Source organism: Gorilla gorilla, chromosome 19 (genome assembly GCF_029281585.2).
Source record: "Gorilla gorilla gorilla isolate KB3781 chromosome 19, NHGRI_mGorGor1-v2.1_pri, whole genome shotgun sequence".
Lineage (NCBI taxonomy): Eukaryota > Metazoa > Chordata > Mammalia > Primates > Hominidae > Gorilla > Gorilla gorilla.
In genome coordinates this window covers 34366670-34391109 of record NC_073243.2, presented here as the reverse complement: position 1 = coordinate 34391109, position 24440 = coordinate 34366670, and the positions used below count along the sequence as shown (strand labels likewise).

General features: G+C 41.8%; 1 protein-coding gene across 13 annotated transcripts in view; it reads left to right on the top strand.

The window, feature by feature from the left end:
• Positions 1–24440, top strand: part of PDE8B (phosphodiesterase 8B) — a 247997-nt gene that overhangs the window by 114767 nt on the left and 108790 nt on the right. For 6 of the 13 annotated variants that reach the window (XM_055366979.2, XM_055366984.2, XM_055366981.2 and 3 more), the window contains exon 2: positions 16794–16853. In XM_055366979.2, the coding sequence (XP_055222954.1) occupies positions 16794–16853 (60 nt within the window). Of the gene's footprint in view, positions 1–3628; positions 3692–16793; positions 16854–24440 lie in introns of all 13 variants that reach the window. The other 7 variants (XM_055366980.2, XM_055366985.2, XM_055366982.2 and 4 more) reach the window with 2 other exon arrangements.

Sequence of the window (24440 nt, the reverse complement as noted above, 5' to 3'; positions counted from 1 at the left end):
TAAAGATAATCTAGAAAAGAAAAAGTGAGCCAATTATTCTACATTCAGCCAAACTGGACCCTCAAATATAAGAACCACAGACAAAACTGTGCGAACATGCCAGACCTCGGGGAATGAATTTCCCATTAACCCTTCTTGAGGAACCTTCTGACAATTACTGTGACTGGAGAAGCTTTAGCATAAGGACTGGTGGTTGACATGTGAGACTTTGGGGTACGTTAGCTTCTGGTGAGACCCCTGGCTTTCTCAGAATTCCATAAGTGTTCTTGATCCAAAGACAGCTGTGAAAAGTGGTTCTATGATCCCTTGGTTGGAATACCATTTCTCCTCTGCTCAGGTGTTGGCTTTGACTCCAGTCATTTGGCTTGTGATTATTTCATATCCCTCCTTTTAAGAAGCCACACACCAATGCACCTGTAGCTTGTGTGGCCTATTGCCCACCCAAAGGATACATATCATCAGATCTCTCTAATATCAACAAGGGGAAGTCATTTGTTTCAATTGAGATTCTTTCTGTTTAAACACAGGAGAGCTCATTCAACCTTATTTAATAAGGAGAAAAAAGGCAATTAATTGGCTCACCTAACTGAAAAATCCAGAGTTAGATATGGCTTTGGGCAAGTCTTGATCTGGTAATTTGGAAGTGTTACAAAGGATCTTGTTTCTTTCCATTTCTCCACTCTGCTTTCCATGGTGTTGCTTTCATTCTCACATGGTGTCAAGATGTTACGAGAAACAACCTCACTACACATTTCTTTCTGATAAACAGTGAGAATATTTATTAAAAGTAGAATAGCTTTTTCCCAGCATTGCTAGCAAAATCCTGGGATAAACTGAGTGGACTAGCCCAAGTCAAATGACTACCCCTAACCAATTGCTGTAGCAGTCCAAGTCACATGACTACTCCTAACCAATTGCTATAGCCAGGAAAATGAAATGCTTAGTTATGGTTACCTGTCCTCCTCTTCCTCCTCCTCCTCCTCTTCTTCATCTTCTTCTTTTTTCTTCTTTTTTTCTTCTTCTTTCTCTCCCTCCTTTTCCTCCTCATCTTCCTTCTCTTCCTTTTCCTCTTCTTCTTTCTCTCCTTCTCCTTCTTCTTATTTCTTCTTTCTTCTTCTTGTTTCACTCTGTCACCCAGGCTGGAGTGCAGTGGTATAAACATGGCTCACTGCAGCCTCAACCTCCTGGGCTCAAGCAATTCTCCCACCTCAGCCTCCTGAGTAGCTGGGACTACAGATATACACCACCGTGCCTGGCTAATCTTTTTTATTTTTGGTAGAAATAGTGTCTCACCATGTTACCTAGGCTGGTCTTGAACTCTTGGCTCCCCAAAGTGCTGGGATTATAAGTGTGAGCCACCGCTCCCAGCCCACATGTCTTTAGAACCAAACAGAGATTTCCAAACAGAAGTCAGTGACTCCTGGAAGGAGAAAGGAAGGAATGGATTGGGGAGGCTATCTAAAAAAGAATTTTTAAACATGTTGAATTTTATCAAAATGCTATCTTGACATTTCTTGAGATGATCATATATTGACTCTTATTGATTGAGTTATGTAAATAGATACTCTAAGTTAGGGAAGGCAACCTACTTAGCTGTGCTCTGTGGGAGTAACTGAGGTTCTGGGAGAATCTGCTTGTTTCCCCTTTTCTTCTCTTTTTCCTTCTTCCAGCTCTTATGTGTACTTCTCTGCCTCTCCTCAACCCTCTGATACTGGTGTTCTCCAGAGTTCTGTCTTTGGTCTTCTGCTGTGAGTGATGGCAAGGTTTTAACTGCCTTTCCTGTATGCTGGTGTCACTCTCCCTGAGCTTCATACTTACATATCCCAGAGCCTGACTTTGCATTTTGAAAGGACTAGAGACATCTCAAACTCAGTACAAAGGCAGGGGCCTTTGTACTGTGTCATCTCATGGAGAAGGTAGAAAGGGCAAGTGAGTGTGGGAGACAGAACAAAGAAAGCAAGTGGAATTCTTCCTTTTATCAAGAGCCCTCTCCTGTGATAACTAACCCACTCTCAAGATAACAGCATTAATCCATTCCTGAGGGCAGAGCCCCATGACCTAATCACGTCTTAAAGATCCCACCTCTTAATATAGTCAAAATGGCAATTAAATTTCAACATGAATTTTGGAGGGGAAATTCAAATCATAGCACCCCTCACCACTGCTCCTAGTGTAGACACTCATCATCTTTTGTCAACACCAGTAGTTCCCAAACTTTAGCAAGCATCACATTCATCTGGAAGGCCAGTCATTACACACTGGGCCTACCGCTAGAGTTTCTGATTCAATAGATCTCGGATGGGGCCTGAATGTTTCCCCTTCTAATAAGTTCCGTGTGATGCTGATGCTGCTGGTTCAGGGACCACACCTTGAGAACCACGGGGATCATTGCAGGAACTCCTTTCTGATCTCTGTTCCTCCCTTAGTCTATGCACATTTCAACCAGAGTGATCCAGCCAACTACAATCCAGCTATGCTACACCTTTGTCCACCTAGCAAAGCCCAGGCTTCTCACCACAGCAGCCTTCTGTGACCTGGCTCCTTCCTCCCTCTCTAGCCACATGGTCTGTTCCACATTGCCTGGGACTGTTCACACAAACTCTGTTCTTTGCCATCCTTGTGCCATTCCATCTGCCAAAAATGCTCCTTCCATTGGTCTTCACTTGGCTCATTCTCACTGATCCTTCAACACTGATCTCCAGTGTGGTTTCCTGGAAATTTGCCTGAATCCCCAGATTGAGCTAAGTTGCCCTTAGGTTTCTCTGGCTTCATGGTCATCTCACTCCCACTCTGCTCCCCACTCCTGTCTTCAGACTGTGGGCTTTTTGAAGGTGTGAACACTCAGTCTTGCTTATCTTTTTTGGCTTATTTTCTGTGTAGTATCTGGCACACAATAGATGCTTGATGAAAGTTTGTGGATCTAAACTAAATATTGGTGCTACTCTTGAGTATAGCTATCTCCCCTCAGGGGCCCTGCCACCCATATGCTAGTACCTGTCTCCCATCATAAGGAAACAGTGCCTTTTAGGCATTGCTGAAAAGTAGAGGGTCTGGACCTCCTGATACTGGGACTTGTTACCCTTTAGACATCATTTCAATCTTCATATATCTTCCTCCTGTGGTTAGACTTAAATTGAGGGCTGTGGGCTCAGCCACAGAACATCATGGCCTCTGTTACCCTAAGTTTCTTCCTGTTCTTGAAATTGTGACGGTTTGGAAAGAGATGGGGAGGATGTTGTTACCCATGTGACAGGCTGCAGCAACCTTGACCAGTAAGGTCAAATAAGCAGCATTGATGAATTTTAGCATGTGGGCAACCCTGGAGGGGGCGAGGCAAGTCTTTCTGTTACAAAGATGCAGATTTCAGTGCAACTGAAGGCAGAGCTTTCTAATGAGAGCATAAAGTTGTCCACTGGTTGTTTAGAAAGAGGCTGGACTTAACACCAGTAGAACTCCAAGTCCACATAGACCCGCCATTTGGTTCACCAGACACCATTCCCAGGGCTGTATTTTAGCCATCTGACTGTCCAGGGATCCCTGGGAATCCTTATGTGTGATGATGGGGCTTTAGAGACTTTGAACTAAAATGCCAAGGCCTCAGCTCCGTGAATTGGTCTTCTTCCTTTAGATTGGTGCTTCTCAAACCTCTTCAAATCTGAGGGTGAAGAAAGTGGATGCCTACCTCCACCAGGTAAAGTGATCTGCTGCAAGCATTAGATTTTTGTGAAATTTCATTCTTTAGCTTAAAAATTCATGTGAACTTTGCATTATACTCTGGTTTTCTCAACTAAGATAAAAATATTTTGAAGGACTTTGTAGTTAAATCGCTAAACTTGTTTCATCTTGACATAAAAATGGATGCTCCACTAGGATGCACTTGTAGCTTTGTATGTCTCCTGGCCCTATCTCTGCACCATCACCATTTCTAAAAGCATTGCCTGTCTTACACAAAGGCCCCAAGGCCCTTAAGAAATAGTAATGATTTTAAACAGGATTCCAGGAGAGTGGAGCCCATGAATCTGCATTGTTGCTTACAGAATTACAGCAAGATTGGGAACATGAGAGTTGTTTTTTTGTTTGTTTGTTTGTTTTATTTTATTTTATTATTATTATACTTTAAGTTTTAGGGTACATGTGCACAATGTGCAGGTTTGTTACATATGTATACATGTGCCATGTTGGTGTGCTGCACCCATTAACTCGTCATTTAGCATTAGGTGTATCTCCTAATGCTATCCCTCCCCCCTCCCCGCACCCCACAACAGTCCCCGGAGTGTGATGTTCCCCTTCCTGTGTCCATGTGTTCTTGTTATTCAGTTCCCACCTATGAGTGAGAATATGCGGTGTTTGGTTTTTTGTCCTTGTGATAGTTTGCTGAGAATGATGGTTTCCAGTTTCATCCATGTCCCTACAAAGGACATGAACTCTTCATTTTTTATGGCTGCATAGTATTCCATGGTGTATATGTGCCACATTTTCTTAATCCAGTCTATCGTTGTTGGACATTTGGGTTGGTTCCAAGTCTTTGCTATTGTGAATAGTGCCACAATAAACATATGTGTGCATGTGTCTTTACAGCAGCATGATTTATAATCCTTTGGGTATATACCCAGTAATGGGATGGCTGGGTCAAATGGTATTTCTAGTTCTAGATCCCTGAGGAATCACCACACTGACTTCCACAATGGTTGAACTAGTTTACAGTCCCACCAATAGTGTAAAAGTGGAACATGAGAGTTGTAACTGAAAAGCTTGTGAGACAGTCTTCTAAGATCAGGGGCTCCCATGTGTGCAGTGGAGTAGGCCAGAATTGCTCCCAGTGCCTGATCAAAGAGACATGAAGCCATGTTCTGTGATGCTAGACCGTGATCAGAGAACCCTGGTGCTGGGCATAGAGTACCCAGTGTTCTGCAGTGTAGGCATTTTAATGCCTTAAGCACTGAAGGTGAGAACCTGAGGCTCATCAAAATGAGCAAGTAGGCAGAGCTTTAGAGTTTTAGAGCAAGAATACAAGGGAGCCCCTTGTTCTCATTCCTCTCTTAGACGAGAATACGTTACTCAGCCTGTTCTGTAGCCAAGAGAAGAGGATGATGTCAGTGGATCCAAGATAGCCTGTGAGTTTGAACCGTTTTTTAAAAGAAATATACTTTGATTGAACACAAAATGGTCTTTTAGGACTTACTTAACCCTTTGCTGTGCTTTGGGCATTTTCTGTTTTCTATTCCACCAATGGACACAGAACTGTACCCCTTTCATACTCTCTAGGGTTTGGGGAGATGGGAGGGGGAATTACCATGGGAGCCCATCTTCAGCTTAGTCACCTGCCTGTAAACAGACTGCTTCCTTTCATTGCTGCTCCGGTGCTTACCTCTCTAAATCTTCAAAAATAATACAAGGAAGAAATATGGTTCCTCGGGTGTTGCCTCGTTGGCTTTTGATGTAAAACATAGTGGCCCCAGAGGGTCAAGGTGCAGTGGGGATTGTCTTCCATGTGTGTTAGCAAAGAGGAGGGGCCAAGGGCTGGGCCTAAGGCCTTGGGGACCTTCCCAGGAGAAGCCTTGCCGGTCTCAGGCTTCTGGCATCTTTGCTAAGCTTCTGAAAATGTTGAGGTTTTAATTGTGTAGTGTTTCACTCAGGTTGTATGTCATTAGGATGTTAATGGTGCTTTTTATCAATAACTGCTTGGAAATCATGGTTGTTCTTGCCAAATAAGTGAAATTCCTTTTCAAAAAAGTGGGCATTTGCATTTTGTGGCTGACTTTGCATGGGCTACTTACTTTTAAATGGGATTCATTTCAGTGAGATTGGTTTTTAAATGGGAATTAGTGCCCGACAAGGATTGATTACCCCTGGGGCCATCTAATCTTTGGACTTGGTGACTGAAGGTCATGGTTCATACCAGCGTGAGTGGTCCTGACACACCAGAGTCGGGAAAGTGAGTGTGGTTGGATTCTTGATGGGGTACCAGCTGTGGCTAAAAATCCGGGTGCTTCAAGGTCACAGGTCCCTAATGGGAGATTCCCATGGAGACAAGCAGGGAAGACATTTCACTCTTGGTCCTCTAAGGCAGTTCTAGCTTATCAATGATAAAATTGAGGACAGAGGCAGCATGTATAATTGAAATCCACAGGAAATCTCTAAAACTCATTTTTGCAGGTGGTTTCTGTTTCCTTGCCCATCAAATCTATTTACCAGAACTGCTGACCATGTAGCAAAATTTACTGATTTGAATATCATCCCTCCCCACTTTCTCCCAACTTCATGTAATGTTCAGGAGAAGGGAAGGCATCAGAGGCATGCAGGAGGATGGAGGTGGATCAGAAATGAGTGCTTGGGTTTTTCCACAGTCTGGATAATTGCCTCCTGAATAATCAGAGCTAGACTGTTCTTTGCTTGTTCTCTATTACACAATGTAATTTTACATGCTTGAAGTCATCCGGCAGTGTCTATTATCAGTGGTATCTCTAATAAAAGGAAGGAAGTCAGTTGAGGGATGTCACGTTTTGACCATTGCCTTTAAATTCCTGTGTTCTCCCAGTCAGACCCTGCATGATCTTTGGGATCTTGGAATGGAGCTGTGTTTACACACACTCAGCCTAGTCATTTGTGGCTGAATTATTACATTATGAAAGCTTGATGCCTTGATTCCTGCACTGCATGTACGACAGAAAGAATTTTGACATCATCATAGCATCGAACTGCAGTTTGGGGTTTTTTGTTTTGTTTTGTTTTGTTTTGTTTTCCTCCTCTGAAGTTAAATCTCTCTAAGGCTTCCTTGTGCTGGCCTCCTTTGGGTACTTGTCATTTTGTGGATTATATTCGAGACCATTTTTTTCTTTCCATTTTAATGCATAATCGACATCAGACTGAGTTTTTTTCTCGTGACTGTAGATGACATGACTATGTTGTATAAATAATTTCTCTTTAATCTGATATTTGTCAGGGGGAAATGGCTTCTCCATTAGACTGTGCCAGCTAAGTTTTCTGTGTTTAGATCTGATGGCATCTGCATGACTTCTGTGTTTATTTTTCTCATTATGACTTCAGAGTTAGCAAGACGATGGCCTCTTTATCTTTTCTCACTGCCATGTTTTCCAGGCACAGTGGGATGTAGCATCCCCCCTCCACTGGCACAGCAAAGCTCTCTGAGTCTAGTAGTAGCACTTCTTAAGAAAGACCAGTGACAGTGGGGAAGGAAGGAGAGGGCATGGGTGGGGGCAGTGTAAGATGCTGTGCAGGAAAGCGCATCACTGTGTCTAGTGCACGGGGGGAGGTTGACGGTACTGCCTCCCTCTTTGCAGCCTGACCTCACTGTCTGGGTGGCCCACTGCAGCAGGAGCGGGTGCCTTGTGCCAAACGTTGTGCACACCGACCTCCCTACCTGCTTCCTCTTTCCATGCTCATTGTTTCTCAGCCAGATCTTTCACATCTTATTTATAAGTCATTTAAAAACCCTCACCTCATTTAAAGTCTCTTTGTACACCATCTTAAGGCCTTTCTGGAACAGTCTGAGATATAAGTAAATACATAAATAAGAGCATGGCCTTCCCAGTGAGGCAGACCTGGGCTTAAATCTCAGCTTCATCCTCTCGGGTAAGTGGCTTAACCTTTCTGCAGCATAACCTCTTAAGCCGTAGAAAGGGGCCCAGGATGCCCTGTGGGATCGCTGTGACCTTTACGTGAGATGATGTACGTGGGGAATTCATCAGCCCCTTTTGTCTTATTGAGGCACAGTGCAGTTACTCATCTTGAGCAAGGTCCCCTGAGTCCCAGCCCAATTTTCTAGAATTTTATTTTACCAAGTTTCAGAGAAACCCTGTCTATATTCTGAGGAATTTTAAATACAACACCTTATTCTACCAAATAAAGACTTTACTGGAAAAATAAAAAGCATGTGTAGAATATTTATGTAGTGGCTAATGCTCCATTAATGTTAACACCAAAATAGGAAATAGACTTTCCCAATAAAATTAAACCTAATTTCCATTTATTTTGAAATATCTACATATACAAGAAGATAGAAAGTTTAGTTCAGTCAACACCCATGTACTCACTATTCACTGCTTAAAAAAATAGGTCATACGCTGAGTGTGGTGCCTCATGCCTGTAATCCCAGCACTTCGGGAGGCCAAGGTGGATGGATTGCCTGAGCTCAGGAATTCAAGACCAGCCTGGGCAACACAGTGAAACCCCGTCTCTACTAAAATACAAAAAATTAACAGGGCGTAGAGAATTTTTGTATTCCCTACTAAAATACAAAAAATTAGCCTGTAATCCCAGCTACTTGGGAGGCTGAGACAAAAGAATCACTTGAACCTGGGAAGTGGAGGTTGCAGTGAGCCGAGATCACTCCACTGCACTCTAGCCTGGGCAACAGAGCAAGACTCCATCTCAAAATAAATAAATAAATAGGTCATTCACAATATAGTTGAAGCCCCGGCACTTCCCTCCCTGAATTCATCGTCCCCTCCACCAGCAGGACCACTTGCCTCAACTGGGAGTTTGTCAGCATTTCTTTGTACTGTTATAATATATTCCTAAAGTCTATTCAGTATTGTTGTAAGTATTTTTAAACTTCAAGTGGTATCCTAAGGTATGCATCATTCTAAAACTTGCAATTTTTTGTTTTGTTGTTTAACTCAATGTTTGTAAGATTCATACGTTTTAAATGAGTAACTCTAGTTGTTTCATTTTTATTGTTGTATAATATTCTATTGTATGGCTAGTCCTTGATACATATATCAGTTTCTTCTGGTGATAGGTATTAATAGACTATGGATTCAGTTTTCTAAATTTTTGTTACAAACAATACTGCTCTGAATATTCTTGTAAATGCCTCCTATACACCCTAGAGATACACTCATATAGGAGGCTGAATTGTCAGATATATACTTCTTCATCTTCACTAGATATCCCCAAACTGTTTTTCAAAGTTGCTAAACCAGTTACCTGCCCACCAACAATGTATAAGAGTTTCTGAGGGGCCACTTTCTTGCCTATGCTAGATAATGTTTGACTCTTAATTCTGCCATTCTGTTGATAAAAATCGTTGGATGTAAGATAGTATCTCATTGTAATTAAAAATTTTTATCTTCCTGATTACTAATGACGATGAGCATCTCTTCATACTTATATTTCCTCTCCTGTAAATTTCTTTTTCAAATCATTTCCCCGGCTTTGTTTTTGGCTGTCTTCTTACTGATGTTTAAAAAAATTTTGTTTTATGTTCTGGTTACTAATATTTTTGGGTTTTTATGTTTTAGATTTCATCTCTCCAGCTCTGGGCCTTTTTCTCTTTTATTACAGTGCTCTTTGCTTTTTTTTTGGTTTTTGGTGAATAGAAGCTATAATTTTAAAGTCAAAGTGATTAATCTTTTATTTCATGGTTGTATATTTTGATGAGTAGACATTTGTATGTTTATGTGATAAAACATCATGCTGCCAAATTAATGTACTATTCTAAATAGTAGGGCATAAAACATAAAAGTAATGAAATATGTCACTGGCTGTGAGTATCTTGTAGCTATGAGTAATAGTCCATCTATATTATATAAAAAAAAACTATGAAAGACATTTTTGATTGATTTTGATTGTAACGTAGGGATATTGTTTGGGGGGGATAATTCACCAAATATAAAAGACTTTATCTTCCTCATGCCAACATTATAATCTTGTGTTTTTCATGGAGCTATCTGGAAAAAACCAGTGGAGGTATCTGGAAATAAACACAGATACCTGTCAATGTCTGGGTCCAGGCATGATAGCTGAGTCTTGGGTGGGTGTTGTTACCTTCCACGAGGTAAGTGTTCCATTGGTGTTTGTTGAGTAAGTGGATATGTAATAGAGTCTGCAGGAGGGGCCATTAAAGAAGCAGGAATTGAAGTTAGCAACAGACAAGTCTGCTCAAAAGAATAGACTAGTGGTTCTCAACCCTGGCTAAACCCAAGGAGATAAAAAGTTGAAGATACTTGGGCCGCATTCTCAGAGATTTTAGAGATTCCAGTTATCTTGGTGTCAGATAGGACCCAGGCATTGATATATTTTTAAAGTTCCCCAGGTACTTCTAATATGAAGCCCAGGTTGAGAACTTCTAGACCAGAGGATTGGAAGCAGGAAGGAGAAGGGAGGCTCGTGGGCTGCCCAGTGAGCTCTTGGGCCCTGAAAGGTCCAGGGTGTCAGAGTTACCAGGAGGTGCTGGAGGGCAGCCAGACCACAGCCAGGTAAGGCTGGAGGCTGGAGTGAGGGCAGCGCCAGCCATCAGGGCCCACAACTGAGAGGGGACAGAAGGAAGAGAGTGTTCTGGGTGTGCTAAGCACAGTTGGCAGGGGAGAGAGGGTGGGATGGGACAGAGTTTCCCAGCATAGAGCAGGGAGGCCCAGCCTCACAGTGGGATCACCTAGAGGCTGCAGGGCCAGTCCCTTTCTGTCTGGCCAGAAGACAGACAGGGGCCCATTAAAAAGGCAAAAGGCAGACACAACCTTTGTTTACCCAGAGCTCAGACGAATAAAGAACTTAAGTTTGGCCTGAGAATGGAGGGTGGACAGGGCACATATTGAGATCATTAAATGCTATTTTTAAATCAGAGCCAACAGGGCAGCAGACAGAGTTGATGAAGAGCATTTAAAAGTGCCTATTTCTGTGCCCACAGCTGGTGTCTTTTCAGTGTAAAATGATCTTCACCGTGGACCCGTCACAAAGTGCAAGTCAAGCTTGCCTTAAGCTGTGTGTGTGCGAACACTCAGTACTGTAGATGGTGGGAAGGAAGGGATTCTAAAGCAGAAGTCATTGAAGTGGGGAAGATTCAGACTCTGAGTTTTGGAACTCAGACACTCCACCCCCACCTGGACACACGTGCACATGCACACACATGCATACCCTTTTCCTTCTTAGTGCTGGGCCAGCCCTGTTAACAGACTACCAGGCACAAGCAGGGATCGCCAGGCACTGCATCATCTGTTTTGCAGAGTCTGAATGGAGTCCAGAAGCCATACCAGAAAGATGAGTGCTGCAGAATTAATGCTTCCAATTTTGGAGCATAATGGAAGAGCAGTGCACTGGGAGTTAGGAAGAATGAAGTCTCAGTCTTCACTCTGTTACTTAAAAGCTGTCTGTTCTTTTCAGTTTAATTCAATTCCACAAAGCATTTACTGAGCATCTTGTAGATGCTAGGGATAAAATTGTGAAAAAGACAGAGACTATGTCCTCAAGAAACTCACAGTCTTGCCAAGGAGTGAGATATTTAAATGAGTAACAAAATCAGTGCTATGAATACAGGAGTACTGAGGAGAGAAATCACTGGTTCTTCTTTGGGTGAAGTTGGACTTGAACCATTGTCAGAGGGCAAGGGCGTTGGAGCAGGCCCTTGAAGGAAGCGATAGCTGCTGAGGCAGGAAAGGGCTTTCCAGGTCAACTGCTTTCCTTCCTGAATCCTTAGCTTCCCTCTTGTCTGAGGAAGGCTCTAAAACTCGATGCCAAGTTACTTAGCAAAATTCCTGAAGCTGAAACTATTAAGAGCTGCAGCAATCACCTCTAGAGAATGTGGTGGCGTGACAGGTGAATTAACCAACCTGAACTACCTTGATTTCTCTCGCGAGTTTGCCTCTTCCATCTGCCTACCCTGCACCAGCTGGGTTGTATCGTGGAGTTCCCTTTCTATTGAAGTGAAGCCAAGCTGAGTTTTTTTCTTGTAATTTTTTTCTTGATCATTGCAGTGTATTTTCCCACTTGCTTTCATTGCTGTAGTTCCTACTCATAGCGGTGTTTTTGTTTAGTTTTTGCTAAATCTCTGTTCTTGGTTGTTCAGAAAGTGGGCAAGCCAATGTTTGATTTTCCCGAGTCACAGATCTTATTACGTTAATCCTTTGCTCAAACACCTGCAATGTGATTGGTGCTTAGAGATTAAAAAAGAGAGCTCCTTCCTGTGTCCTCTGAGGATCTGACCCCAGCCTTCCCAGCCGACCCTTTCTCACACTGCAATCCAGCTCTCTGGACACTTATTTTCTCCCCACCAGCACCTTTGCTTTCCTGCCTCCATGCCTGTGCCTGTGCTGTTCCCTATGCCTAGAATCTCCTTCCCCAACCCAGTATCTTCGTCCCCCTATTCTTCACCACCTGCCTGCCTTCATGAAGCCTTCCTTGATCTCCCCACCTCCCAAACCAGAAGTATTACCTCCTCTTTCTCAACTTCAAAGTGGGAGAGAAAATGTCTCTCAACCAGAATTCTATATTCAGCCAAACTTCAAGCAAAAGTGAGTGATAGACGTTTACAGATTAACAAAGACTGAGTGACTTTGCCATAGACCTTCTCTGAATGAAAAGATGTATTCCTAATTTTGCAGTCATGGACCCATGTTGCCAGCTTGAGATCAACAATGGTATTTATACCACGGAAGTCAACAAATGGTACAAAATAGTACTCGGTTTTTTTTTTTCATGTGAAAGTGGATTGGTGACCCTGGTTCCATGTATATATGTGTGTATGTTACCATTCACACACGTACACACAAATATTTGACACACTACGAATGTTATATAGCACAGTTAAAACTATGCTGTAGTTCAGCAGTCCTTCCTCGTTAGGCTACTGTGGAAACATGTGGCTAGGAAGTGTGTCTCTCTTCACACTCTGGTCCCACCCTCCCCTCTTCTCAGGTGTTGGAATTATGTTACCTATGCCCCCACCCCTGCATTTGTTTCTCTGACCCTGGCAAACTTGGCCACTTCCTGGAATCAGAGCTAATACACTAATTGAAGAGTCTGTGCATCTGCAGTTGCTCAAAGTTCATTCTTTGAAGTAGAGAATCTTGGCCTGGCTACACAGATGTCAGTAAATGATCTCCTGTTTCTGTTCATAGTTGCTGTTTTATAAATTGGTGAAATGCAGGCACTTAGACGCCTGTGTCAGAAGCACAACTCTGCAAACTGCCGTCTGTGAATACACCTGCTACAGGTTTTTTCCTGCTGGTCACTACCTAGTGCCAGCCCTCAGAGTCAGCAAGAACAAGTTCCAGTGTTCTTTTGGGACAGTTGACCTCTTTTGGACACAGAAGCCAAGGCCAGATGACTTGGAGCACAGACCAAGAAGGAAAAGGCAAGCCAAGAGACACAAAGCAAAGTGTGGGTCAGGACTAGAGGAGCTGGTAAACTGAGGCACCCACGCCAGTAGTGCAGGTAGAGTGACAACACGTGGGAGGGAGCACAGTGAAGTGAGGCTGGGAGGAGAGAGGCAAAGGATGCAAAGGATGGTAGAGATACGAGAGGCAGGGGTTTGGAGAATGTCCCTTAGCAGCAACTTTACAGCCCCACTTCCGGGCTCTGCTGTCCTTCCACGAGCTCACAGCATGCCTTCCTGCTGGGTAGGTCAGACAGGAGTTAGAATACTGGATGGCAGGCAGAGAACTGTTGTGGCTATGAGAGAAAGTTGTAGGGTCTTTCCTGCCTTTAGGAAGAAAAATGATATGTCTTCTAGCTTGAAAGTTGCTTTTAAAACTCCATGCTGTGACGCAGTGGCCATTGCCTGTCTGCCCCTAGGATTACAGGTGTGAATGCGCCTGGCACAATGCCTGGGTCAGAGGGACTTAAGGAATGTTCATAGTCATCAGATATTCTCCTGGTAGAGTCGAAAGTCGCCTGCCCTTCCCCGCCAGCCCACCATGTAAGGTTAGCTGTATCAACACTTCATGCACATATTGATTATTTGGAAAAGTATACAGGCAACTGGGCACAATGGCTCATGCCTGTAATCCCAGCACTTTAGGAGGCCGAGGCGGGCAGATCACCCGAGGTCAGGAGTTTGAAACCACCCTGGCCAACATGGCGAAACCCCATCTCTACTAAAAATACAAAAATTAGCTGTAAGTGGTGGTGGGTGCCTGTAATCCCAGCCACTTGGGAGGTTGAGGCAGGAAAATCACTTGAACCCAGGAGATGGAGGTTGCAGTGAGCCAAGAAGGCACCACTGCACTCCAGCCTGGACAACAGAGTGAAACTGTCAGAAAGAAAGAAAGAAAGAAAAGGAAAGGAAGGAGGGAAGGGAGGAGGGGAGGGGAGGGGAGGGGAAGGAGAGGAAAGAGAGAGAAAGAAAGAGAGAAAGAAAAGTATACAGGCAAGGTATTGGTTAGGGGTGAATTATTATTTTTTGGACAGCCTGTGCCCTTGCAGGAGTCCTTCCCTATCTCTTGGCCTTCCAATGCGAGTCACTTTTTATTTTATTCCTTTTAAGCTTCTATTTATGATTTCATTCATTGCTTTATTTTCCGCCACTGAGTGACTCTTTTAGGAGCCTAATTTTGCTGGAGAAATCATTCACAGGTGGTCTTGTTGGAGGGGGCTTTTGTGTGTGGTGGAGGCAGTGAACTCAAGAGAGATCACAGGGCAAGCGAAAAGGTACCCTGGCTTATCAAATTTATCTTAGTATATACTAAATTGGTTTCACTTTTTTTTTTCAGAGTCTCACTCTGCTGTCCAGGCTGAAGTGTAGTGGTGTGATCTTGGCTCACTGCAGCCTCCACCTCCCGAGTTCAAGCCACTCTGCCTCAGCCTCCCTAGTATCTGGGATTACAGGCGCCCAACACCATGCCTGGCTAATTTTTGTATTTTGAGTAGAAATGGGGTTTCACCATGTTGGCCAGGCTGGTCTCAAACTCCTGGCCTCAAGTGATCCACCTGCCTCGGCCTCCGAAAATGCTGGGATTACAGGCATGAGCCACCATGCCCAGCTGGTTTCCCTTTTTAATCATTAACCTTTTTTTTTTTTTTTTTTTTTTTTTTGAGATGGAGTTTCACTCTTGTTGCCCAGGCTGGAGCGCAATGGCACGGTTTCGGCTTACTGCAACCTCTGCCTCCCAGGTTCAAGCGATTCTCCTGCCTCAGCCTCCCAAGTAGCTGGGATTACAGGCGCCCGCCACCATGCCCAGCTAATTTTTTGTATTTTTAGTAGAGATGGGGTTTCACCATGTTGGCTAGGCTGGTCTTGAACTCCTGACTTCAGGTGATCTGCCCACCTCGGCCTCCCAAAGTGCTGGGATTACAGGCGAGAGCCACCGCATCCGGCCCAATCGTTAACTTTTTAATCAGGGTTCTGGCAGTTGCACTGCTTTGGAAAGAGGGTGTCTATTTCAATAACAAAAACTGGCTTGGGAGTGGAGCTGGGTGAAGGGCTGGCAGCCCAGTGACGCAGCAGGTTCTGGTGCTGGTCCTCTCCCAGTAGAGTTGCTCTTGGGGCTGTGCCCCTAGGCTACTGGTGTCAGCACCCACACCTTGCAGGATACTGACTTACTTAGACAAAAGAAGAGTAAGAGAAGTCCACACTCAACATGAGCCTGTCACTTTGACCTGAACACAGCAGTGAAACACTGAAGGAACTTGTTCACAGGCTCAGGGACTCAAAGCCTCCAGTTGGTTTTCATTGTGCCAGGCCTGCTGAGTGGACCCATGGTTGAGGAGGCTGCCTCCCCAAGGGGAGCAGAACAGGCATCCTTGCCCTCCTGAGAACCCCCCACAGAGGGCCAGGAACCTCAGATGAGCAGTCATTAGAGGGCTCTTTGAGTTTTCTGCTGGCTGGTTTGGTGAGAGGCCCAAGCGCCCTGCATCAGTTCTTTACACTGCTGTGTTGGGGTGGGGTGGGAGAATCAGGCCTACAGAGGAGAAGAAGACTGGTGCTTTGGAGAGTGTTCATAGCACCAGCACTAAGAGTTAACCTTGGGGAAAAGGAGAAGAAAGGAGAAAGGGAAATTATTATAGTCTTGCAAAGTATAATGTAAAGAAAGTTTGCTTTTCTTGTTTGTTTTTTGTAACTGAAAAGCCTCCCATGGCCCTTGGGTCACTGCAAGTGTCTCTGGTTGTGTAAATGCTGCTGCGTGCTGAAGGCGCTCCTTCAGACTGACAAGGGGCCAGTACAGAGTGTGGAATGCAGGATGAGCTTCCAATAGTGGCAAATGACCGCAGTCTCTTAGAGAAAAACAAAATTGGATCCATGGAGGTGAGGTCAAGACCGTCAACCAAATTAGTCTAGAGAACAGTCACTTTTAGAAATCTCAGTAAAGTAATTAAAAATAAAGACAAATATTTGCTTTATGCTTGCTTCCATCTAACTGCTCGCCAAAGGCAGCCAGATGGTGTTGGCCAGTGAACACTGAAGAGCCCTATGCTCACTCCTGGAGTTGTGGGGCAGAGACAAGCCTCTTGTGGTCATCATGGTGTGGTGTTGCTCAGTTTATTTGTGGAAATACAACTAAGATGAATAATTTATCCATGGTAAATGTGAGTAAGACTAAGCTGTTTGACCCTCATAGTAAAACATGAAGATAAGAAAAACAAGATCTAAATATAGGAAAGGCTCTTAAACTATACATGTGATTTAGCCTCGAGATTTGAGAGAAATGTTTATTCTCTTTTGAAATTTCAGAATAATAATGGCCTTAGCATGATGCCCAGCACATAGTAGGTGCTCAGTAAATAATTATTATTGAATTGAATTCTTTTCTTCCATAAAATAGTACATGCTTATTATAAAAATCCAGACAGTTCTAGTAAAAATGACTCAAAGTCCAACCACTTAGCATTTGGGGATGTATCCTTAAAGACATTTCCAATGCATATAAATGTATACTTTTTTTTAATACAAAAACAGGACTGTGCTATACATCATGCTTTGTAACCCATCTCCAGTTCAGTAAGCTGGATTCTTCAATTTAGTGCACACAGTGACATAATGCAATGCGTTGCATAAGGAAGGATGTATCCATTTGTGTAGTTTAAGACTTGACACTTCTCTTGTGCTGTCCTTTATTTAGCAGGTGTCTTCTGCGGAGGTGCGCATCGGGCCCATGAGACTGACGCAGGACCCTATTCAGGTACGCCTCCTTTACTCAGCCCTGTGACTCAGATTATTTTCATTTTTTTTTTTTTTTTTTTTTTTTTGAGATGGAGCCTCCTTCTGTTGCCCAGGCTGGAGTGTAGAGGCTCAATCTCGGCTCACTGCAACCTCTGCCTCCTGGGTTCAAGCGATTCTCCTACCTCAGCTACCCAAGTAGCTGGGATTACAGGTGTGCGCCACCATGCCTGGCTAATTTTTGTATTTTTAATAGAGATGGGGTTTCACCATGTTGGCCAGACTGGTCTCAAACTCCTGACCTCAGGTGACCTGCCTGCCTCGGCCTCCCAGAGTGCTGGGATTACAGGTGTGAACCACTGTGCCCGGCCTGGCTCAAATTGTTTTCTTGAAGACCTAAACATTTCCCCATTTTGAGTATAAATATGATGGATAGATTGCATGGTGGATTGTGAGAAAGAACAGCTCTTCCACCCCAAAACTAGTCTGCTCCACATCCTACTGTAGCCAGAAAGGGAATAAGCAATGAAATGGTGAAGGGCTGGGCTTTGCCATGAGTCACAACTGGGTGGGAATCTTGGCTCTGCCTTTAATCAGCTGTGTGACCTTGCATATATTGCTTCACTCCTCTGACCCAGTGTCCTGTCTGCAAAATGGAGATGATTATGCCTCGGGGAATTGTAAGTTAAATGAGATAGCATAGGATGCCTAGAACTTTCTCTGGCAGTTACCATTAATTGAGAAGATGGTTGACAAATGATAGCTGTTGCTGTTGTGTGGGAATAGAAGATGATAAAATGCTCCCCTACATCTTCTATGTGACTTAAGCCAAGCAGCCTACTGGGCTCTGTAACACAGCAGGAACTGGTGTCCAAGGATACAAGGCCCAACCACCTGTAGGACTGACTTCACTCTAATAATGGCAGCAACTATGTCCTCCTTGCAGCCCTTCCAGGTTCCTGTGCCCCCTTAAGAGAAACATGTATGAAGAGGGAGTTTGTACCCCTTTAAATAATTTCTAAATCCTTATCTGCATATAAGCCATCCTGTTAGGCCTAAATAAGTTAACTTCTTCCTTGTAAAAACTGTAGCTTATTAGCACCTGGAATCTTGCCCTGTACTTGGGACAAGTAAAGATGCAGAAAAGATGTAAACAAGTCAACCAACATATAGATGAAAGTGAAAAACCAAGCAAGGAAATGTGCTTTGATTTATGAGCAAATGGAAAAAGAAAATAGTGTTTTATAGTTGCTTGGAAAAAGAAATGCAAATCTAGGAAAGGGAAAAAAAAGGAAGAGATTAGCTTGGGAAAATTTGATGAAAACAAATTTAGGAACAGAGAGAGAGAGAAAAATAAACACCAGCCACAACTATTTGTATAGAATACAAACAAATGGAAAATTTCAGTAATCATTCTGAGCCATGTCCTTTGTACTCCAATTTTGAATAAAGGCAATAACAAATAAAGGCATTGATATCAAGGACTTATTCCCAAAGCAATTTCCAGAATACTTTTTGGGATTAGTGTGGTTTTAGATCAATTTCATTTACCTTCATTTTTGTCCTACGCTACACTGGCAATGAATGCTCATAAGGATGTCTCATTCTTTTAAAAATGTAAGTTGTCAAATGTTAAAATATTTCAAATATTCATAAAGGTGCATGTGTGTACCAACACCCACTTCTATCAAATATTAATGATATGTCTTATTTGTTTCAGTTTTCTCAGAAACAAAAGATTGTGGATACTGTTTAAGCCCTTTATTTATCCCTTTGCTACCCCTTTCTTTCCTCTCTGAAAGCAACCACTATGATACATATTTGTATACTCACTCTTCGTATGTATGTGTCCATTCATAATATGTACACTTGTTTTGAACGCTTTTTAGCCCTCTTTGAAAGGTGTTGTGCTATACACATTGTTCTTCATTCATCAGTTGGTGTCATATCTAAGAATTCATTGCCTAATCTAAGGTTGTAAACATTTACTTCTTTGTTTTCTTCTAAGAGTTTTATAGTTTTAGATCTTACATTTAGCCCTATGATCCATTTTGGGTTAATTTTTGTTTATGGTGTGAGGTAGGGGATTTATTTTTATCTAGTTGTCTTAGCAGCATTTGTTAAAAAATACTCTTCTCCATTGAATTGTCTTGGCATCTTTGTCGAAAATCAGTCATAAATGTGAGGATTTACTTTTGGACTCTCAGTTCTATTCCATAGATTTATATGTCTGTCCTTATCCAGTACCACACTGTCTTGATTAGTGTAATTTTGTAGTAAGTTTTGAAGTTGTGAAGTGTAAGTCCTCCAACTTAGTCTCAGTTTTCAAGATTATTTTGGCTTTCTGTGTCCCTTGCATCTTTGTATGAATTTTAGGACCATTTTGTCAATTTCTGTGGGGGCTTCGGGGAGCTAGCTGGGATTTTGATAGGGATTGCAATGAATCTATAGACCAATTTCAGGAGTATTACTATGTTAACAATTTTGTTTTCCAGTCTATGACCATGAAATATCTTTCTATTTTGCAGGATCTTGTATCCTGCAAGCTTGCTGAACTCATGTATTAGTTTTTTGTGAATATAGAAATTCCTATAATCCTAAGGATTATGTATTATAGGATTAAATTCATTAGGATTTTCTATGTACAAGATCATGGCCCAATCTAAATGCTTTTTTTTTCTTCTCTTGCCGAATTGCCCTAGCTAAAACCTCCAGAACGATGGTGTGTTTAGCTTTTTAAGATACTTCTAGACCTTTTCTCAAAGTACCATTTTACACTCTTACCAGCAATATGAGATTTCTGGTTACTCTAAATCCTTGATAATATTTGATGTTGTGAGTCTTTTAAATTTTAGCTATTCTGGTGGATGAGTAGTATTATCTCATCATGATTTAAATTTGCGTTTCTCCATGACTAATGATGAGCACGTTTTTATTTGTTTATTGGCCATTCCTCTATTTTCTTTTGTGAAGTGTTTGGTCAAGTCTTCTCCTCATTTTTTAATTGGGTTAATTTTTAAAAGTTATTGAGTTGTATGAGTTCTTTATATATTCTTGTTATGACTCCTTTGTCAGATTCTGAGAATATTTCCTCTCAATCCGTGGCTCTTTTATTCATTTTCATAACTCTGGCTTTTGAACAATAATTTTTCATTTTGAAGAAATCTTTCACTTTTTAAAAATGCTTATTGCTTTCTGTGCTTTAAAGATCTTTACTCCCAGGTCAAGAAGATAATTTCTTATTTTCTTCTAGAGACTTTATTGTTTTAACTTTTAATTTTAGATCTATAATCTACCTCAAGTTAGTTTTTGTGTGCAGTGTGATATGGGTGTCAAGGCTGATCCCCCCACCCCACCATATTAATGTCTGATTGTTTCCAGCTCTACTTATTACAAAGACTATTCTTCCCCATTGAATTGCTTTGATGCCTTTGCTACTGATTTTTTTTTATATTTGTTGCATCTTGTTTGGTGGCCAGGTATGTAGTCAGTTTTTAGATTAATACTCCACAAAAAGTGATAAAAAGATGTATTCTCTATTTGTTGGACAGAGGGTCCTATTTACATAATTTACTTCAATTTCATTAATCGTGCTAATCAAACCATCTCTATTAATTTTTGACTTAAATTTTGTGACTATGTGATCTATCAGTTTCTAATTACAGTGGATTTGTTGAAATCATCAATATCTGTTAATACTTGCTGGTATTTTGAGTCTGTGTTGTTAGGTGTATCCAAGTTCTTGATTATTGTATATTCTTGATGACTGTCCCTTTTATCATTACGTAGTGTCCTTCTTTAACCTTTTCCCTTATATTCTGTTTTATCTGTTGGTAATATTGTCAGGCCAGCTACCTTTCTTTAACATTTTCCTAGTGTATCTTTTTCTGTTTTTTTTTTTCCAGAAACAAAAGATTGCAGATATTTTATAACTTTATTTTGAGTAGCCTCTTTTAAGCAGCATATTGGGGGTTTTTTTTTTCAATAAAAATATGGAAAATAAAATCTGTTTCTATAATCTTTGTCTTTTAATAGGTGAGTTAAATCTGATTACATTGAGTGTGAATACTGATATAGTTTTATTTTGTATTTTCTATTTATTAATCTTTTCCTTTTTTATTGTTTCTTGTTTCTGCTTATTATCAAGTTGGGAATGTTTTTGAAGTTACATTTTCTTTTCTCTAATATAGGTATACTTCTATTCTTTTAGTGGTTACCCTGAAATTATTATTACTATTATTATTGAGACAAAGTCTCGTTCTGTCACCCAGGCTGGAGTGCAGTGGCACGATCTCGGCTCACTGCAACCTCTGCCTCCTGGGTTCAAGCGATTCTTCTGCCTCAGCCTCCCAAGTACCTGGGACTACAGGTGCATGCCACCAAGCCTGGCTAATTTTTGTATTTTCAGCAGAGATGGGGTTTCACCATATTGGCCAGGCTGGTCTCGAACTTCTGACCTCGTGATTTGCCCACCTTGGCCTCCCAAAGTGCCGGGATTACAGGGGTGAGCCACCGTGCCCGGCCTGAAATTATTTTTAATATGCTTGCTTAGCAGTCAAATTTTATAACAAAATCTCGCCATAGTATCTTTCTGTCTTCTCAAACATGATACAGTCCTTTGCAGAATTTAAGTACCTCCTGACAGCCCCACTCTCCCACAACTGAAAAACACTTGTCTATAAATTTGAATGTATTATATGTGGCATATTAAAACATACAAAAATATTTTTGATATGTGCTCATAACCTATGAAACATAATAACAAATTGAATATCATAAACTCATAAGCCTGCCACCCAGTGCAAGACCTGGAACATTACCAGTGCTACAGTATACCCCATTGATTTCCCTCATGTGAGTTTGGCTCCAAATAACAGCAGATGCAAGTGGTAAAGAGTACCTCTTTGAGTGAGGGACACAATAATTAAGGGTTTCTTTTAAAAAAGATAGTAAGCTCAACTTAGAACCAAGGATGGCTTCACATGGTCTCATTCAAACATAGAGTTTGACTCAATGATTCATGCAATAAGAATCTACTGAGTACCTCCTATGTTCAGGGCTCTATGCTAAGTGTTGCAGGGGAGAGAGAGAAGGCACCATGTTCCCTGACCACAGAGAGAGGTCTGGAAGGTCAGTTTTATTGTCTATAACACACTAACTTTCAGTGTATTGATATCTAGTGTTTTTATGCTTCTTCTACTAACATTGCAATTGACTTAGAAAAATGAAGCTATGTCCTAATGTTTTTATTTTACTTTTTTTTCTTCTTGAAGAAAACTATTCTGTTGCTTCACTGCAATGCCAAAAATATTAATTAGCTACATCAGCCAGAGCCCTTAGGGCTTGGGAGGAAATGGCTTGATAAGAATATTTCGGGATAGAGTTGCTTTTGAGGGTGCATTTCTGAGCTCATCAGGGGAAATTTACTCCCATGTCAGGAAATGTACTCCCATGGGGCTCCACACACCCCACACAGAGCTGGCAGGAGCACAGTTAGGAGTGGAATGGATTGGAAGTGCAGAGTGGTGCTGTGGAGCACGTCTCTCCTGGGTGAGTTGATGTGACCCACAGGGAAAGTCATATTTTCCAATCTTGGCTAGAAAATAAAAAGCAGAGGAAGTGTTATGAGGCAGAGATTCAAATCAACATGATACTGTCTGAAAAATCAAGTGGCCTTTTCTTCATCCATACCTGGAACACATTTACTTCCCCAGTGTGCAGAATGTATGTGTTTCTGCTTAGAGAGTCCTGTCCCCATTCCCGTCATGCTGGGCTTTCCAACTGGACTTGGAAATGGATCCCCACAGCTGTGACCTAAGCTTTTTCTCAGCAAGGTCACACATCTCCTTTCAAAGCCTGGCCAAGATGGTGAAACCCTGTCTTTACTAAAAATACAAAAATTAGTCGGGTGTGGTGGCGGGCATCTGTAATCCCAGCTACTCTGGAGGCTGAGGCAGAGAATTGCTTGAACCTGGGAGGTGGAGGTTGCAGTGAGCCAAGATCGCACCATTGCACTCCAGCCTGGGCAACAGAGTGAGACTCCATCTCAAAAAAAAACAAAAAACAAAAAAACAAAAAAACACAACAACAACAACAAAAACCACCTTATTCTTCCATGTTGTAGGGCATGGGTTTTCTGGAACCATTATATTTTGGGGATTTTATATAGTGGAGATCACATGGCCTCATAGGGAGCTGACCTTCACACATTAAGTGAAATGACTGAGGGATGGAGATGTTCAGACTCAGTAACTTGCTGTGGTCAGCATTTCTTTTGCTGTCTGTCCTTACTGCTGCTACCAGGTTGTGTCTTCTACCTCGTCCAGCTAGTTTCAAAGAACCATAGAGTTGTTAAGAATTTTCATCTAATATTATAGGTAAAAATATTTATGGTGCTGAGAGATAGTAAGTTACTTAACATAGTGATTACAAAGGCCCTGGGGTCAGGCCAGCCTCGGTTCACATCTTGCTGGCAGTGCAGCTATGGACAAGTTTTTTAACCATCTAAGCCTCAGTTTCCATGTCTATAAAATAGGTATAATGCCCAACTCCAAAGAGTTTCTCTAACGGGTTATTGAGTGAGACAGTATGTTTCTAGTGCATTCAGTATAGTGGCTGGCCCTTAGAAATTCCCATTAAACTATAGCTGTAATCAGCATCACTTTCCTAGGGACATTTAAGGAAAGTTCTCAGACCATTTTTTTGCAACTCAAATGACCCCTCCCCTGATCAAATTGGCCACTTGTTTAGTATTATGCAGACACAGCTTATGTGATCTATATATGTGGTCTGCTTTAGAAGCTCCCTGTTACCAGGTGTTTGCTTAAAGCCAAACCAAATATTCCAAAAACTGGATGTTTAATGGTAGACATTGACAATCCATTTGAAGACACACAGATACACCCTCATTTAGAAATAACACTAGTAATAATGAACACCTATATTGCCTTATTCAAGATGAGGAAAAGTTAGTTTTTGTTTTCATCTTTTTTTATAATTAGCCATCACCAGATAAAGTAGTTTCATTCTAATTTAGCTGTCAAAGACAGATTATTGCTATCCTCAAAAAGATATGTTTCAGCTTTCTTTGAGGTCTTTGTAGTTACCTTTGAAAAGCAGGTATCTCTTGCTTTGTACAGTTCCAATGTGCACAGATTTCATGGTTTACTTAGATAACACCAGACCCCCAACAACATGTTTCAAATTGCGGTTACATCAGTGTTTTAACTGTGAATAAATGCATAAAGCATAAACTTTGCAGCTGGCTCTTCAGTCCACAAATCACTATGTAAATAACAAATGTGCAGCATCATCAGTAACCTATCGCTTTTTTTAACCATAACTTTTTTTAGCCAAAGACTCTGGTTGGTTTCTGCCTATCTGTTATTCAGCCTAAGTACAGACAGCAAAGCATGTAGTTGTGTTGCCTCCTATCTCTCCGTGATAAACCCAAATGACATTATGCAAAAATAGATCATTGAAAGAGGGAATGAGCTAACAAAGATGAAAGTGCAATGAAGAGATGCAAAATGATAATGCTGTGAGTGAAATTTGAATCGAATGTAAATGGACTTAGAGGAGAAATAGTTGACTGTGGAATGCCGACACT